General features: G+C 37.9%; 1 protein-coding gene across 3 annotated transcripts in view; it reads right to left on the reverse strand.

Annotated features, from left to right (window-relative positions):
• Nucleotides 1-17193, reverse strand: part of SMARCC1 (SWI/SNF related, matrix associated, actin dependent regulator of chromatin subfamily c member 1) — a 181105-nt gene that overhangs the window by 89197 nt on the left and 74715 nt on the right. For all 3 annotated transcript variants that reach the window (XM_061196677.1, XM_061196678.1, XM_061196679.1), the window contains exons 11-14: nucleotides 15077-15201; nucleotides 11122-11181; nucleotides 3318-3355; nucleotides 437-558 (exon numbers count right to left, since the gene is read on the reverse strand). In XM_061196677.1, the coding sequence (XP_061052660.1) occupies nucleotides 437-558; nucleotides 3318-3355; nucleotides 11122-11181; nucleotides 15077-15201 (345 nt within the window). The remainder of the gene's footprint in view (nucleotides 1-436; nucleotides 559-3317; nucleotides 3356-11121; nucleotides 11182-15076; nucleotides 15202-17193) is intronic.

Raw genomic sequence — 17193 nt, forward strand, 5'->3', positions numbered from 1 at the left:
TTTTTTAAAAAAAAAATAATAAATTTATTTATTTATTTTTGGTTGCATTGGGTCTTCGTTGCTGCGCGCAGGCTTTCTCTAGTTGTGGAGAGCAGGGGCTACTCTTCATTGTGGTGCACGGGCTTCTCATTGAGGTGGCTTCTCTTGTTGTGGAGCACAGGCTCTAGGCATGCAGGCTTCAGTAGCTGCAACGCGTGGGCTCAGTAGTTGTGGCTCGTGGGCTCTAGAGCACAGGCTCAGTAGTTATGGTGCACGGGCTTAGCTGCTCCACGGCATGTGGGATCTTCCCAGACCAGGGATCGAACCCGTGTCCCCTGCATTGGCAGGCGGATTCTTAACCACTGCGCCACCAGGGAAGTCCTGAGCACAATATAATTTCAAGGAAAGTTTTCCCACTCCTAATTACCATGTTCACAGATGTAAGCGACCTACTCACCAGTTATAATCAAACCACGATGCATAGCTAGGAATAATAATGTGATTGGTCTGCTCTGTCACATTATCTTCACCAGGGTCAACTGACCGACTCTGATCACCTTTGCCAGGATCTTCATCTTCCTATAGAAAAGAAGCCAAAGTTCAGAGAAAGAGAACTACAGAGAGATATGGAAGAGCTTTCAAACTTCTAATAGCAGGTTACAGAAAATGCAGCTAGCTGATCCAATTTCAAGGACCAGGAGAACAAATTTCAAGTAAAAATAGCCTTTCACAGTTTTTAAGGTACCTTCACAAGATGTCCAGATGAGATAGCGTATTTTATTCCTCCTTTTTACAGATGAGGGAATCAACTCATAGAAAGCCCAAAACTTTTTCCACAATAGCCTGCTACTTATTTGTCTAGTTTTACCTAATCCTAGAATCACAAATCTAAATTACTAGTTCTCAATTTATTTATAAGGAGGTAACACAAGGACACTGAGACATAAGGATAAGGTTTCCCCAATCCCAAAGACTGAGTACTAAGTATCTGCCAACAGCGATATGTGCAATATCTCACTTATTCCTCACAATAACAGCAGGTACTGTTTATCATCTCTTTTGTGGATGAGAAAATGATGCACAGAGCTAACAAGACATAAACAGGATAAAACTCCAGAAAGCCCAGCTAGAGGGCCTACACTCTTAACCACTCTTACTGATGAAAATTGGTTCTGACTTTTATCACATTTATGTAGGTTTTGCAAATGATTCCACCTAAAAACCTGGTTTTGCTAATACAATAATTTCAAAAAGCATTGCTTTAGGTCAAAACACAAGAACATTTTTTATGCTACCAGTAAACAGTAATAATTACTTTTTTTTCTTTGGCTGCACGTGGGATCTTAGTTCCCCGACCGAGGGCAACAGCAGTGAAAGCACGGAGTCCGAACCACTGGACCACCAGGGAATTCCCCCAGTAATAATTACTTTCAAATAATATTATCCAACATACTCTTTACATTCAAGGGGATCCAAGTGTCCCATAAATGTCCTTTACAGATTTTTCTCCTCAATACAGAACCTGATCAAGGAGTCCATATTATATATGATATTCATGTCTCCTTTAACCCCTGACTCCTTTTTGGGGGAGATTTTATGACATTAAAATTCTTGAAGAATCCAGACCAGACAGCTTGTAGAGCATCTACCAATCTCTATTTATCACAATGATTCTTCATAATTAACTTCAGATTAAACATTTTTACAAAGAATATACAGGAAATAAGCTTATTAACATTCAGATATTTTCAAATTGTGTAGAGTTCTATCTATCAACCTTTTATCTGTGGTGTTTTTACTGTTTTTAATCTTATAAAATTCTTTTCTGTTAAGAAACCAGTCAAATTTTGCATCATATTCTTTTACAATGGTTCCATAGTTTAATTTCTACCTTTAACTTAAATCAACCTAAATTTCCTGTGTTATATTATTTTAGGTGAGGATCTAGTTACTGCTAGAAACTTAAGACAGTAGTTTCCTTAAGATCAGTGAATATCAAAAAAAAAATTTAATGCATGAAATCATCAAGGAAACTCTGGTTGTTACTTAAATGATATTGAAACAAATGTGTTAATATTGATGACAAAGGTAAGGAATTTTATTTCCCAAACAAGGGAAGCTAGCAAAATCTATGCTCATGGTTAATTTGTTTTTGTGGCATAGGTTCTACAAATTCAATGTGATTCAATTCAGAAAATTTTCTTTATTCAGGAAAACTAGGGAGAGGCTGGTATTGAAATGAATAAAGGCTGACAGTCTACAGTTTAATCATCTCAGTGAGGAAAGAAGCAGGATGACATCATGGGACTGGTGTTAGAGTAACCACCTCTAACCATCTTAGGTTTAAGTTACATAACAGACTTGTCCATAGTTTCAAAAGTACTCCCACCTTTGGCGTAAAAAAAAGGGGGGGGTGGCGTAATTCTTTGGTTTTCTATTTTGGTCTCTTTTATTGCCACCCAATACTTTCTACTCTAAAAGATGACATCTTTTTACAAATGTAATATTCATAAATGTTTATGAGTAGCTCTTTGAATAAAGAAGTTTGATTTTAAAGAAAAAATCATAAGAACAGTTCAGCTGAACAGCCATCTGTAGAAGAGTTTCTTGAAATACTTTTCCTTGAAATCCGGTCATGAATATTTTCATTTCATGACTGTGTAAAAAACAACAATAAGTGTCACTATGGGGGAAGTTCTCTGACTCACTGAAAAAGAAAAAAAAGAACTAACCATTTTCAGCATTAAGGAAGTTATTTCAAGGAGATTAAGAATTAGTTACACATCTTAACACAGTTAGAAATGACAACCTGAATAAACAAGGTGCCATTTCTTTAAAGAGAAATAAAACCTTGCCTAAAATCCAACACCATCCTACAGCCTAATTATTGACATGTCTCCGCAGCAAAACTGATGAAACAGGAAGTAGCTAACTTTAAGGCTCAAAAAAGGTGAAGAGTATGATCAAAGGCTACATCAGTTGTGGGCTGGGGCTGCACTAATAGAAATGGGAGTGAGAAAATCAAAGCAAGGCACGGTCCCTGCTCATCTGGAATATTGTGTAGCTCTGATTATTAACTTGCAACCAGGAGAGTAATGGAACCAGAAACTATAGCATATGAGGAATACTACCTGGGAAAATGGCAAATTCCTCTTGATAAAATTTGGGGGGTGGGTCAAGAAAGACACACTATTTTGGGGGTGTGTTAAAAAGAAATTAAAAAATCAGACGGACCTTAAAATGGAATATTTCTAAGGAAACTTCCAAATCAGTGTTTCTATTGCTTGATACAAGGACCGTTAGAGTTACTGTTGCACCAGGCCTAACTAAATCATTACCTTTCCTCCTGTTGTGACTGTTTCTTCATCCTGCTCATCTGCAAAATCAAAACACGTAATTCATTTAACAGGTAAATGCTCTCTCGATTACCTGGAAACCTTAAGGTTTAATGATACTGGACAGAGAAAAGGAAAGAAACAGCATTATTAAAGCTAATTCACCTTGAATAATTCAGTAAATTAGAATTGTACACAGAAGCATAGAGGTGAGTAAAAATTCAAAGCACAAATCATTAAAATTCTCCAACAATAGGGAACTTATAATTAAATACTACTTGGGCTACAATCTTAGTCATGATCTTACTTAATAACAGGTAAGGAACTTGGTCTGGGCTCTTGCCTCCAGAGGTTTAGTGAAACAAAGTAATGACATTTCGGATCTCAGAGGAAATGAGTAAAGAATGAGGAGTAAAGAAGGAGGTGATAATCAATCCCTACAGACAAAGTCCCGCCAAGAGTGTTAATACCTTCTGAGGATAGGGGACTACAGGACCTAAATGTTAGTCTTGCAAAAGAACAAAGGCAAATCCACGTATAATTTAAACTAGGCAGCTGACTTCCATAGTGAAAAGTAAAAGTGCCACGGTGGAAAAGGTAAGAGGTTACAGCACAAATAATTACATGGTTAAGTTCCTGTAACATTTTATTTTTTATATAATTATTATGACCCTTGGCAGTGACTAAGGCACTGTAAAGTTTAAAGAGAACACAAGGAAGCCATTTTTTTCCATTATTCCTTCAAACAAATATTTCCAAGAATCTGCTATTTGAAAAGCACTAAATAAACTGCTTAGACAGGGGTCAGGATCTATAGCCTACAAGCTAAATCAGGCCCACTGCCTGTTTTTGTATGGAATCTGGGAAATTGACTCTCAGTGTGTCCCTAGTCAACAGTTAACTGATAAGAAGGGTGGTTCGCTGTGCCTAGACTGTGCACAACGCAGCTTATGATAAACTTCTGCAGCCTGAAATTCTGGTATGTGTTAGGCAGAGGGTACCCTACATTACCAGTAGAAACACTGATCTCAAACAAGCTTCCCTAGGTGGAAACACTGCATGTGTGTTGCTGTGGGAAGAGCGCACTCTGTGCGATGCCTCACGTAAGGGAGAGAGCGTAAGGAAGCCTGCACCCAGACTCTGCCTGTGTTATTTCCCCTTATGATCTGTTTATGCTTCCTATGTTGCTGTGATATATGTCAGCCATAAGTACAACTATATGCTGAGTTCCATCAGTCCTTCTAGAGAATCTCCAAACCTGGGGATGGTCTTGGGGATTCCTATCACACCTGCAAGTGAAGAATGATTTTTTTATTTTTAAATGGTTAAAGAGAAAATCAATAGAAGAATAAATATATCATGACATATCAAAAATTAATTGAAATTCAAATTTCAGTGTCTGTAAATAAAAGTTTTATTGGAATAAGCCGTGATCATTTGTTTATATATTATGAATGGCTGTATCTGCATTATAATGGCAAAGCTGACTAGTTGTAACTTAGACCTTATAGCCCAAAATGCCTAAAATATTTACTATCTGGCCCTTTTTAGAAAAGTTTGCCAACCCCTACTTTAGAGGAAATAAGAAGATGAGTAGTATTTAACAGGTTATAAGGAACCAGCCTTCAAACATTTAACTAAATTTTATGCACCAGCCACCGTCCAAGTGCTACGGACACGGGCTTCCCTGGTGGTCCAGTGGTTAAGAATCTGCCTGCCAATGCAGAAGACATGGGTTTGAGCCCTGGTCCAGGAAGATCCCACATGTCGCAGAGCAACTAAGCCCGTGCGTCACAACTACTGAGCCTGCGCTCTACAGCCTGCGAGTCACAACTACTGAGCCTGTGTGCCACAACTACTGAAGCCCATGCACCTATAGCCCATGCTCCGCAACAAGAGAAGCCACAGCAATAAGCCCGCACACCACAACAAAGAGTAGCCCCTGCTCGCTGCAACTAGAGAAAAGCCCGCGTGCAGCAACAAAGACCCAGTGCAGCCAAAAATAAATAAAATAAAATAAACAAATAAATTTATTTTTTAAAAAAATGCTAAAGACACAAAGATGAACAAGAAAAAGTCCCTGTCTTTATGGAGTTTATATTCCAGTTAAGAGTGGCAGGAGATGGAAGAGAAAATAAACAAACAAAAAGATATCAAATGTTGAAAACTGCTACACACAGAGGGAGGAACACTCCTGAGAGCTCATTCTATGAGGCCACCATCACCCTGATACCAAAACCAGACAAGGATGTCACAAAGAAAGAAAACTACAGGCCAATATCACTGATGAACATAGATGCAAAAATCCTCAACAAAATACTGGCAAACAGAATCCAACAGCACATTAAAAGGATCATACATCATGATCAGGTGGGGTTTATCCCAGGAATGCAAGGATTCTTCAATATAAGCAAATCAATCAATGTGATACACCATATTAACAAACTGAAGAATAAAAACCATATGATCATCTCAATAGATGCAGAAAAAGCTTTTGACAAATTTCAACACCCATTTAGGATAAAACCTCTCCAGAAAGTGGGCATAGAGGGAACCTACCTCAACATAATAAAGGCCATGTGTGACAAACCCACAGCCAACAACGTCCTCAATCGTGAAAAACTGAAACCATTTCCACTAAGATCAGGAACAAGACAAGGCTGCCCACTCTCACCACTATTATTCAACATAGTTTTGGAGGTTTTAGCCACAGCAATCAGAGAAGAAAAAGAAATAAAAGGAATCCAAATTTGAAAAGAAGAAGTGAAGCTGTCGCTGTTTGCAGATGACATGATACTATACATAGAGAATCCTGGAGATGCTACCAGAAAACTACTGGAGCTGATCGGTGAATTTGGTAAAGTAGCAGGGTGCAGAATTGATGCACAAAAGTCTCTTGCATTCCTATACACTAATGATGGGGAATCTGAAGGTGAAATTGAGAAAACACTCCCATTTACCATTGCAACAAAAAGAATGATATATCTGGGAGTAAGCCTACCTTGGGAGACGAAGGACCTGTATGCAGAAAATTATGGGACACTGATGCGAGAAACTGGAGATGATGCAGGTAGATGGAGAGATATGCCATGTTCTTGGATTGGAAGAATCAACATTGTGAGGGTGAATATACTGCCCAGGGCAATCTACAGATTCGGTGCAGTACCTATCAAACTACCACTGGCATTTTTCACAGAACTGGAGCAAAGGATCTCACGGTTTGTATGGAGGCACAGGAGACCCCGAATAGCCAAAGCAATCTTGAGAAAGAAAGGCGGAGCTGGGGCAGTCGGGCTCCCTGACTTCAGACTGTGCTGCAGAGCTACGGTGGTCGAGGCAGTGTGGTGGTGGCACAAAAACAGAGGTGTAGATCGGTGGAGCAGGATGGAGGGCCCAGAGGTAAAGCCACGCACACATGGTCACCTTATCTTTGATAAAGGAAGCGGGAGTGTACAGTGGAGAAAAGACAGCCTCTTCGGTGAGTGGTGCTGGGAAAACTGGACAGCTACACGTGGAGGAATTAAATTGGAACACTCCCTAACACCATACACAAAAATAAACTCAGAATGGACTGAAGACCTAAATGTAAGGCCAGACACTGTTAAACTCTTGGAGGAAGGCATAGGCGGAACACTCCGTGACATGGATCACAGCAGGATCCTTTTTGACCCACTTCCTAGAGAGATGGAAATAAAAACAAAAATAAACAAATGGGACCTAATGAAGCTTAGAAGCTTTTGCACAGCAAAGGAAACCATAGACAGGACAAAAAGGCAACCCTCAAAATAGGAGAAAATATTTGCAAATGAAGCAACTGACAAATGATTAATCTCCGAAACTTACAAGCAGCTCATGCAGCTCAATATCAAAAAGGCAAACCCAATCCAAAAATGGGCAGAAGACCTGGGTAGACATTTCTCCAAAGAAGATATGCAGATTGCCAACAAACACATGAAAGAATGCTCAACATCATTAATCATTAGAGAAATGCAAATCAAAACTACAATGAGATACCATCTCACACCTGTCAGAGTGGCCATGATCAAAAAATCTACAAACAATGAATACTGGAGAGGGTGTGGAGAAAAGGGAACCCTCTTGCACTGTTGGTGGGAATGTAAATTGATGCAGCCACTATGGAGAACAGTATGGAGGTTCCTTAAAAAACTAAAAATAGAGCTACCATATGACCCAGCGATCCCACTACTGGGCATATACCCTGAGAAAACCATGGTTCAAAGGGAGCCGTGTACCACAGTGTTCACTGCAGCTCTATTTACGGTAGCCAGGACATGGAGGCAACCTGGGTGTCCATCGACAGATGAATGGATGGAGGGGATGTGGCACATATATACCGTAGATTATTGCTCGGCCATAAAAAGACACGAAATTGAGTTGTTTGTGGTGAGATGGATGGGCCTGGAGTCTGTCATACAGAGTGAAGTAAGTCAGAGAGAGAAAAACAAATGGCATGTGCTAACACATATGTATGTAATCTAAGAAAGGGAAAAAGGGTGGTCATGAAGAGCCTGGGGGCAAGAAGGGAATGGAGACGCAGACGTACTAGAGAGTGGACTTGGGGATATGGGGAGGGGGAGGGGTCGGCTTAGACGAGGTGGGAGAGTGGCATGGACATATATACACTACCAAATGTAAAACAGATAGCTGGTGGGGGGCGGCCGCATGGCACAGGGAGATCAGCTCGGTGCTTTGTGACCGCCTGGAGTGGTGGGATGGGGAGGGTGGGAGACGCAAGAGGGAGGGGATATGGGGATGTGTGTGTATGTATAGCTGATGCACTTTGTTACAAGGCAGAAGCTAACACACCATTGTAAAGCAATTATACTCCAATAAAGATGTTAAAAAAAAAAAAAGAAAACTGCTATACAGAGTCTAAAAACAAAATAATATATTTCAGAGAGGAATTGGGTGGGTGGACCCTTCACAGCAAATATAGAGGGAAGCCTCTCTGAAAAGGCGACATTTAAGCTGCAACCTGAGAGAAGGACAAAGCAAGCATTCCACAGAGAGGAAGAAGCCAAATCAAAGAACCTCAGGTGTGGATGTACCCCATGACTTCACAAAACTATGAGCATGAATAGAAGCTGAGAGAAATGAGCGGGACACAAGAGCAGAGTGCAATGATACAAAGCATTAGCACTACAGATAGACAGTCCTAGATCTGAATCTATGCTCTCTCACTTAATAGCTGTACACTTAGGAACGTTACTGAAACCCTCCAGTCTCTATTTCCTAATCAGTGAATCGGGGCTAACACGGTTTTATGGAGAAACGCAAACATGTAGAATGACACCTGACAGGTACTCACATAACATAAAGATGGACACTGTTCCTTGATTTGTAAGTTAGAGACAAACATCCGCTAAAAGCAGACGTGTGGTAAGTTACAGCACTACCAACACTGAGTCATCCAACTCTGCAGAGGGACTATTTTTTTCTTAGGAAGTGACTAACAGAAAGAATTCTGGGTAAGGCTGTCAAAAATGAACTTTTTGTCCTTTGGGTCTTAGTAAACCAAAGGATAATCAACTTCTCACTAAATGGTGGTAGTACAATATAATGATTGCACTCTCTCTAGTCAAATTATACTATTTCATTTTAGTTTAACAGATTTTCATCCCTGAAGGAGTTTGGTACCCAATGGAAATAGACTTCTGATAATACAAAAGTAGGAGGGGCACCCTTCATACTGACTCCTAGATGGTAATACTCAATAAATGTTCTCTTCCTCCTTCTAGATGTGGGCAAATACACTCTCACCTCAGCCCCTGAATCTTGACCTTCCAGAGATCTCACAAAAGAAAGAAATGACTGGGTATACTTGGCTCAGTGGCATATAAGGCAAAATATGGATCAGTTAAAAAAACAAACAACTCTGAACAATAATTCTCAGTTGATGGATCAGTCACCCTAGGCATGGTTCAGGTTATAGCCAACGCAGAAAGTCAGATGCTTACATGATACATGGGAAGACTGTTGGTCCCTGGATGAAAGGCCAGGACAACAATTTCAAATTCCAAAGAGCCAAACTCTCCAGCTATGGTCAGCAGCATCCACAGCCACAGCACTCCTGATTGAGACCTCAACTTGTTCACAAATACAACGGGAAGATCTCCTATACCCAGCACTAAAACTTTTAATCCAGTTGGAACCCCATCCTTTTCCTAAAATTGGCTTCAATTTGACTCCTCTGATAAAATCTACGAAAAAAATACTCTAATAGTCACATCACTTTTAAAAAGACAATTGTCCACTCCCTTAAAACTACAGAATTATTCTTTTTTGGGATATAACTTTAAACTATCATTCTATTTAACAAATTGTCCCAGTGAAGAGTATTCAAGTCTTAACAATATTTTACCCTTTCACATTATTAAGAATATAAAACAAAAGACTGTTTATAGTTAGTTTTTGCTTTCTTGGCCTTTGATTCAGTGGATAAGTGATGGCTGTAGAATAGGTGATATAAACTTATGGAAAATGAAAATTACTACTAGTTATTAAAGATCCATATTCTATTAATAATGTTAAAAACAATTATGATAGAAGGACTTGGACAGTATCTCTTTTTATTGTTTATTTTGTTGACCTAATAACACCTTTATATAAACTGTCATCAAGACAATTTTCTGCTTTACTTTCAACATAACCAAAAATAGAATCATCCACTGATGTACAATGACAGGCTTTATGCCAGAAAAAGCAGGATGTATTTAGCGAAATGAAGTAGACAAACTCTCCCAAACACCCACTCATATCTGCCATCAAGAATCAGAGCAGGAAAAAAAAAAAAAAAAAAGAATCACAGCAGTTTATCTGAAATACAGAATTCACTTGACTAGGACATAGTGAAATACAAGTCTCATTTTCCACATAAGGAGATCTTGAAAATCCCTATTAGGTCTAAAATCCCATCAATTCATAAATTTAATATATACTGAAAACAAGAGGATCCCCTTTGATTTTTACAAATGAAGAAAGTAAATGAGATCATTATATATATAACTTTCAGGAACAAAGATGTTTAAAACTATCCTTACTTTTAAAAACTGGAACAAGTGACTACCCTCAAAGCACACCCAAGAATTAGACCTTACTTGTGAAAGTGTACTCTATAACTGGAAAACAGAGTAAAAGGATGATGTGACTCTCATTTTATCCTGTTAAGGAAATTTTCTCTTTTTAAAAATATTTATTTATTTGGCTGCACCGGGTCTTAGTTGCAGCATGTGGGCTCTTAGCTGCAGTATGCGAACTCTTAGTTGCGGCATGCATGTGGGAACTAGTTCCCTGACCAGGGATCAAACCCAGGCCCCCTGCATTGGGAGCACAGCAGAGTCTTAACCACTGGACCATCAGGGAAGTCCCAAGGAAAGCTTCTGTTCGCTTACAAAGTATTAACAGTCATAGATTTTTGTTCTGAAGACACAAAATCAATCTGCACACGTTGTGAAACAAATACTTCAGGCAGGTTATAAAAAGTGCTCTAATTATAACTGTTTCTTTAAAACTCAGATATTCTGATTTAGATATAATATTACCACCTTTGCTAGTCTGCAGGAAAACATTACGCTCTGAGAGAGGCAGATCAGTAAGAATGGAGAATGGATCATAAGAAATTAAATTTCCTAATATGGTAGCAAACTAAACAACAATGGTACTAACATAGCCATAGATAATATCTGTGCTAGAAAGCATAGCAACTGAAATCTCTCAGTAAAGAAAGGATTATCAAGGGAGCTGACATATTCAAGAGACAAAACTGTATAGATTTTCTGATTTTTACCTAGATCTGCTACAGTTCCTCCTTTAACAGGTGTATTTTCACTATCTTTCTTTGGGTTTACTAGAAAGAAAAAAAAAAATTATGTTTTAGGGGGAAAGTTCTACTTGTTTTTAAGAAAACAGAATAGAGATTAAAAAATACACGACTCTCACTGCATCTCCACCATCATTCAGTACTTACCTTTGTGTAAAACCTACTCACCTTCATGTAAAAACCGCAAACCCAGCTGAGAAACATTAACACTTAATGTAACAGACAATATTCTGTAATTAATTAAACAAGCAGCAATCTTTTTCATCATAAAAGCAAATGATACAGAAATACAGAGAGCAAACCCTGAAAAGAACCTTTCAACCCCTTTACCAAAAGTATTTTTTGTGTTTTTTTGTGCACTTGTGGATTCCCATTTCTGTGCCATTCATTAAGACAGACAAATTGAGGGAGAACCAATACCTTTTATACATCTATGTAGACTTCAAAACATTCCGAGGGTTTTTAAATCTTACAGATATAAAGTTATCATACTGTGCTTATTTCCTTAGTACTCTACTTTTCTACTTTTGTACTTAGTTTTCTACTTTTGTAACAGTGCGCCTGTGTGATCTTTCCATGTATTTTTAGTTACGTCTCTTTCATTTTTAACAGACACTCTGTGTCCATGAGTGGATCATGAGGTAACTAGCCCTGTATCAATGGAAACTTTATTTATTCTCAATTTTTCATTACTGTGTAATCAACATTCTTTTATACTTATCTTTATGCATGCATGTAATTACTTAATATGGATTATGAAATTAAAACTGTTATTGTACAGTTTTTTAAATTTGATACAGCCAAATTGTGTTAAGTGCCTTCACCAATTTATACTTCCATCAATAGCATCTGAGAGTACTCACTTCCTCAAAACAGTTGTACTTTGGGAATCATCTACTTTCTAAGTTTTGAAAATCACATGGATGAAAAATTATTTTAATGATTTACATATCCTTGGTTATATGAGATTAAGCATCTTTTCATACATTTTTTGATCCTAGGTTTTTTAATAAAATTACCAGTACATAATACTTTGTCCTTTATTCTGTAAGGTTTAAGAATCTTTATACATATTTAGGGTTTTCTTTGTTTGTTAAATGGGTAATGAATCTTTTCTCTAAGACTAACACTTGTTTAAAGTACATTAGTATTTGGAAATTTACTTTTACAGTTTTGTTTTTATTTTATTTTTTTAAATTAATTAATTAATTTATTTTTTGGCTGTGTTGGGGGCCACGCTGAGTCTTCATTGCTGCGCGCGGGCTTCCTCTAATTGCGGTGAGTGGGGGCTACTCTTCGTTGCAGTGTGCGGGCTTCTCATTGCAGTGGCTTCTCTTGTTGCGGAGCACAGGCTCTAGGCGCGCAGGCTTCAGCCGTTGTGGCACGCAGGCTCAGTAGTTGTGGCTCACAGGCTCTAGAGTGCAGGCTCAGTAGTTGTGGCGCACGGGCTTAGCTGCTCCGCGGCATGTGGGATCTTCCCGGACCAGGGCTCGAACCCGTGTTCCCTGCATTGGCAGGCGGATTCTTAACCACTGCGCAACCAGGGAAGTCTCTACAGTTTTGTTTTTAAATTGAGCACTTTAATCCACCTGAAGTTTAAATTCTTATATATGAAGAATACTAAAATTTACAGGACGTGTGGAACAGTTTGATCTTTTCCCATTTATTTGTGTTGCTAAATTCATAATAATTTTAATTTATTCACAAATATGGATCTACATTTGAATTGCCCATTCTATTTTTTCTTTTTTTGGCTGCGTCGGGTCTTTGTTGCGGCATGCAGGATCTTTCATTGCGGGTGCAAAGGCTCTTTGTTGCGGCACGAGGGCTTCTCTCTAGTTGTGGCGTGCTGGCTCCAGGGTGCGTGGGCTCTGTAGTTGTGCTTGAGCTCCAGGATGCATGGGCTCTGTAGTTTGCAGCACTTGGGCTCTCTAGTTGAGGTGCACGGGCTCAGTTGCCCCGCAGCATGTGGGATCTTAGTTCCCCAACGAGGGATAGAACCCGTGTCCCCTGCACTGGAAGGCGGATTCTTTACCACTGGATCACCAGAGAAGTCCCTGAATTGGCCATTCTATTCCACTGATGAATGCAGCCATTCTTGTGTCTAAACCATACTACATTAATTATTATAGCTTCCCAGTTTTAGATGGTTATCTCTTAGGACTATCACCACCTTCACAGTTTTTATTTAAAATTATTCTTTTGATTGCCTTTGTGAATTTTCTCTTCTATATGACCTTTAAAATATATTTGTGTGGTTTTTATTGCCCAATTTTGTATAACACGGTGATTTTTAGAAACTCATGTAACATTATAGATGACTATATTTTTCATTTCTTAAAAATACAAATGACTACTTAAAAAAGAACAAAAAAGAAAAATGTTGTAGGGATTACAACACACATCAAAGTAAAATACATGAAAACATTACAAGACAGGAGAGGGCATAGGTTAAATTATATTATGGTAAATTTCATACATTTTTATCTCAACTAGACAATGATTCTAAATCGATTTGATAAATTAAGGATATATTATATACTGTAATCCTTAGAGCAACCACTAAGAAAAATATAGCTAAAAAGCAAATCGAGAATAAGAAAATCCATACAGACAGGAAGTAGAATAGTGGTTGCCAACACATGGGGAAAGGGAATAATTTGGACTAACTCCTAATAAGTATAGGGTTTCTTTTCACAGGAATGAAAACATCTGGAATTAAAACAGTGGTGATGACTGCACAACATAGTGAGTTTACTAAAAACCACTGGAGTGATTAAAATACACTTTAAAATGGTGACTTTTATGCTCTGTGAAGTTTAAAACTATGCTATATATAGGGACTTCCCTGGCAGTCCAGTGGTTAAGACTGCTCTGCCAATGCAGGGGGCATGGGTTCGATCCCACATGCCACGCTGCATGGCCAAAAAAACCCCAAAAAAACAAAACTATGCTATATATAAAAGAAACCATATAAGTTCGAAAAGAAAAGAAAATAGAGGGGCTAGAATAGAACATTAAAAGCTAAAGAGGAAATGAGAGGGACAAATGGGAAAAAAGCATGATTGTAGACTTAAACCCAACCATATAGATAATTGTTACATTTAAGTGGACTACATACATACTCCAATTAAAAACAGAAAATGTGTATACTGGGGGAAAGAACTAAGTCTCCACAAACTGATGTTTAAAAGCAATGCTTTACATAATTAAGGTGAAAGTAAAAGAATGCCCGAGAGGTACAAATTGAAAACATAAGATGTAAGAAAAAATTTATAGGACTGCTTAAGTCTTAAGTACAGTGGGGACTAATAAAACATAGAAATTTAATGAAAAGGATGTGGTGAGATGAGGCTTTATTATCATCAGAGAACTTAGATTTCAAGACAAGCACTATTATGGCACCTAGAGACATGATACAAGCCTCAATTCATCAGAAGAACACGATGATCTAGATGTATATGCCCTTAAACAGCAGAGCTTCAAAGTACAAGAAAACACAGGAAGAAAAAAATTTAACAGGAATAAAGGGACAAACAGACAAATCCACAATCACAGTTAAAAAGGTCTAACATCTGCCTCCCAATAACTGATTTAAATAGGTTAAATTGTACATAGATACGTACTCCATTTTTTCATATGTATATTGATTCTGTTGGGATTTTAAAACCATTAACTTTAAAGCATTACTAAATTTCGAGAACTTTTTGATCACAGTGTGTTTTCCCGATAAATAGCAAAAATATACCAAAAGACAGGAAAAGAGGGAATTTCACATACGTTAACCTTAAAAGGGGAATCTATTAATATTTGAAAGTTAAGAACTGGAGACACAGAGCAAGAAGTGAATCATCCCATGGCACCGCTGAGAATAATTAAATCACATCTAACACTCTCATAGTCTAGGCAGAAGGATACAAACCATTTTTTGGAAGAACCACCTCCTCTATGTTGGGTACAGGTGTTGGGTCTTCCATGTCCTTGGTAAGATCTTCTTGCTCATCTTCCTCTTTCTGACTTCTCCGCTTCCCATAAAGACTAGCTTGGCTAAAACATAAAAGATACATAATCACAAACAAGACTGACGATAGCTACTTACAGCAAACAATTTCAGAGGCTTTAACTACACTGTTAGAGAATCTACGCTCAGAATCACTTTAAAGGACAAACAGAAATAAAAAAAATTAGATACATTCCCCAAATTACATCTAACCAGTCAGAAGGAAAAGAAAACTTATAGGGCACAAGAAATGACCACAGAAATTCTGCAATACAAATTTGCAGACAGTATCCTAAAAGGTGCTTAGTGTAATAAAAAAATATCTGCTACGGAAATACAGCACATATTTTATCTCAGATCATAAAGAATCACTTACATAAGAAACTTTCTCAAAGATATATACAAATAACTGCTTTTTGGTTTTTTGTGGTTTTCCGTATTTTCCTGGCTCTTTGTATCATCCAAACATCAGGAACTGCAAAGTAAAATCACTTAGGACGGTACTAACTTTTGTATTTTGTAAAAATTGCCATTGTTCTTTCACCACCAATTCAATCAAATCAACATTTATTTTTAAAACTAACACATGCCAGAAAGCATATTAAAGTTCAAACAAGAATGGAATGACTCCTTACCTTGAGGAATTACAGGGAATACAAGACAGAAATCATTAACTACCTCGTATAATGTGATGTGTACCAATACAAAGAAATGAATACAAGGACCACAAAAATACAACTCAGAGAAAGAGAACTGTAAAAATTTACTAAAAAGTTGGCAATGTTTCAGGATGATGAGTAAAAGCATAAAAGCTTAAGAAAAAAAATTTCCCGTTTTGGGGTAGTAATCTAGAATACACCGACAAGGCAGGCAGAATGGAGGAAGAGCTTGCTGAGTCCTCACACTGCTAAGAGAATGCTCCAAGTTCTCTTTTCAGAGGGACAACATGTTGGCATAGGTTAGAATAAGGTATACAAAGTAAAAAAATTTGTTTAATAAAAATTACATGACAATTTTTTTTTAAGCCTATGAAACTAAAGGTGGCGAGGAGGTAAAATACTTCAAAATGAAGAAATGATGCAGGGAAGATGAATAAAACAAACGTTAGGAAAACAGGTTTCAAGATGTTTTAGTTAAATAGACTATTCTAAGGGGAGACTTAAATGAGCAAAGTTCTGCTCATTAGAAGGCAGACGCATTCAATTAAAGGACGCGCATACATTTATTTTGGGAAACTAAATTTGGTGGGGTTTATACTCAGAGTAGAGGCTAAATGCCACCACTGCGAGCATCCCGGACATCACATTTTGGTTCTGGGACAACTCATGTCCTGGCAGCCCATCTTAGCCCATAAAGGGGAGAGCAGCACATCGATTTCAGGCCCGGAAACATTTGGAAAAGTTGTTATGATATTATTTACAAGGATCTCAGGTAGCTCTGAAATCTCTAAACATCAACAGTAAGTTTCAGAATACAAGTTTAAGAGATAAGGTTACCCTCAATAATCCCCAAGAAAAACCTATTTTGTTGTTTTAACTTTTATGTCACAGTACATGTGACTTGATAAAATAACAAAAATCTTTTTATAACTGTAACTGACTCATTAATATTATTTATAAAACTAAATAAGAGTTTCTTAACTTCCCTAAAAGCTTCTACGCATGGTTAAGAATGCTTCAAGTAACCTTAACCTTCAAGAAATAACGTGATTCAAGGCATGTTCTGGGCAACAAAAGGCAAATTTGGCGAGAGAAGAAAGTCACGAAAGGAAGCTGATAGAAGATGACTGCACTGTAAAGATCTACTTGACAACAGCCAGAGAGTCGAGAAATTTACTACCACATGAAAAGAATAAATTTTGCAAACTGTCATTTTCTAAAACTAAACTATAACCTCTGAAAAATTGCTTAAAATGTATTTTGAGGGACTTCCCTGGTGGTCCAGTGGTTAAGACTTCACCTTCCAATGCAGGGGGTGTGGGTTCGATCCCTAGTAGGGGAGCTAGGATCCCACATGCCTCCCCGCCAAAAAAACCAAAG

This window comes from Eubalaena glacialis, chromosome 7 (genome assembly GCF_028564815.1).
Source record: "Eubalaena glacialis isolate mEubGla1 chromosome 7, mEubGla1.1.hap2.+ XY, whole genome shotgun sequence".
NCBI classification, from domain to species: Eukaryota; Metazoa; Chordata; class Mammalia; order Artiodactyla; family Balaenidae; genus Eubalaena; species Eubalaena glacialis.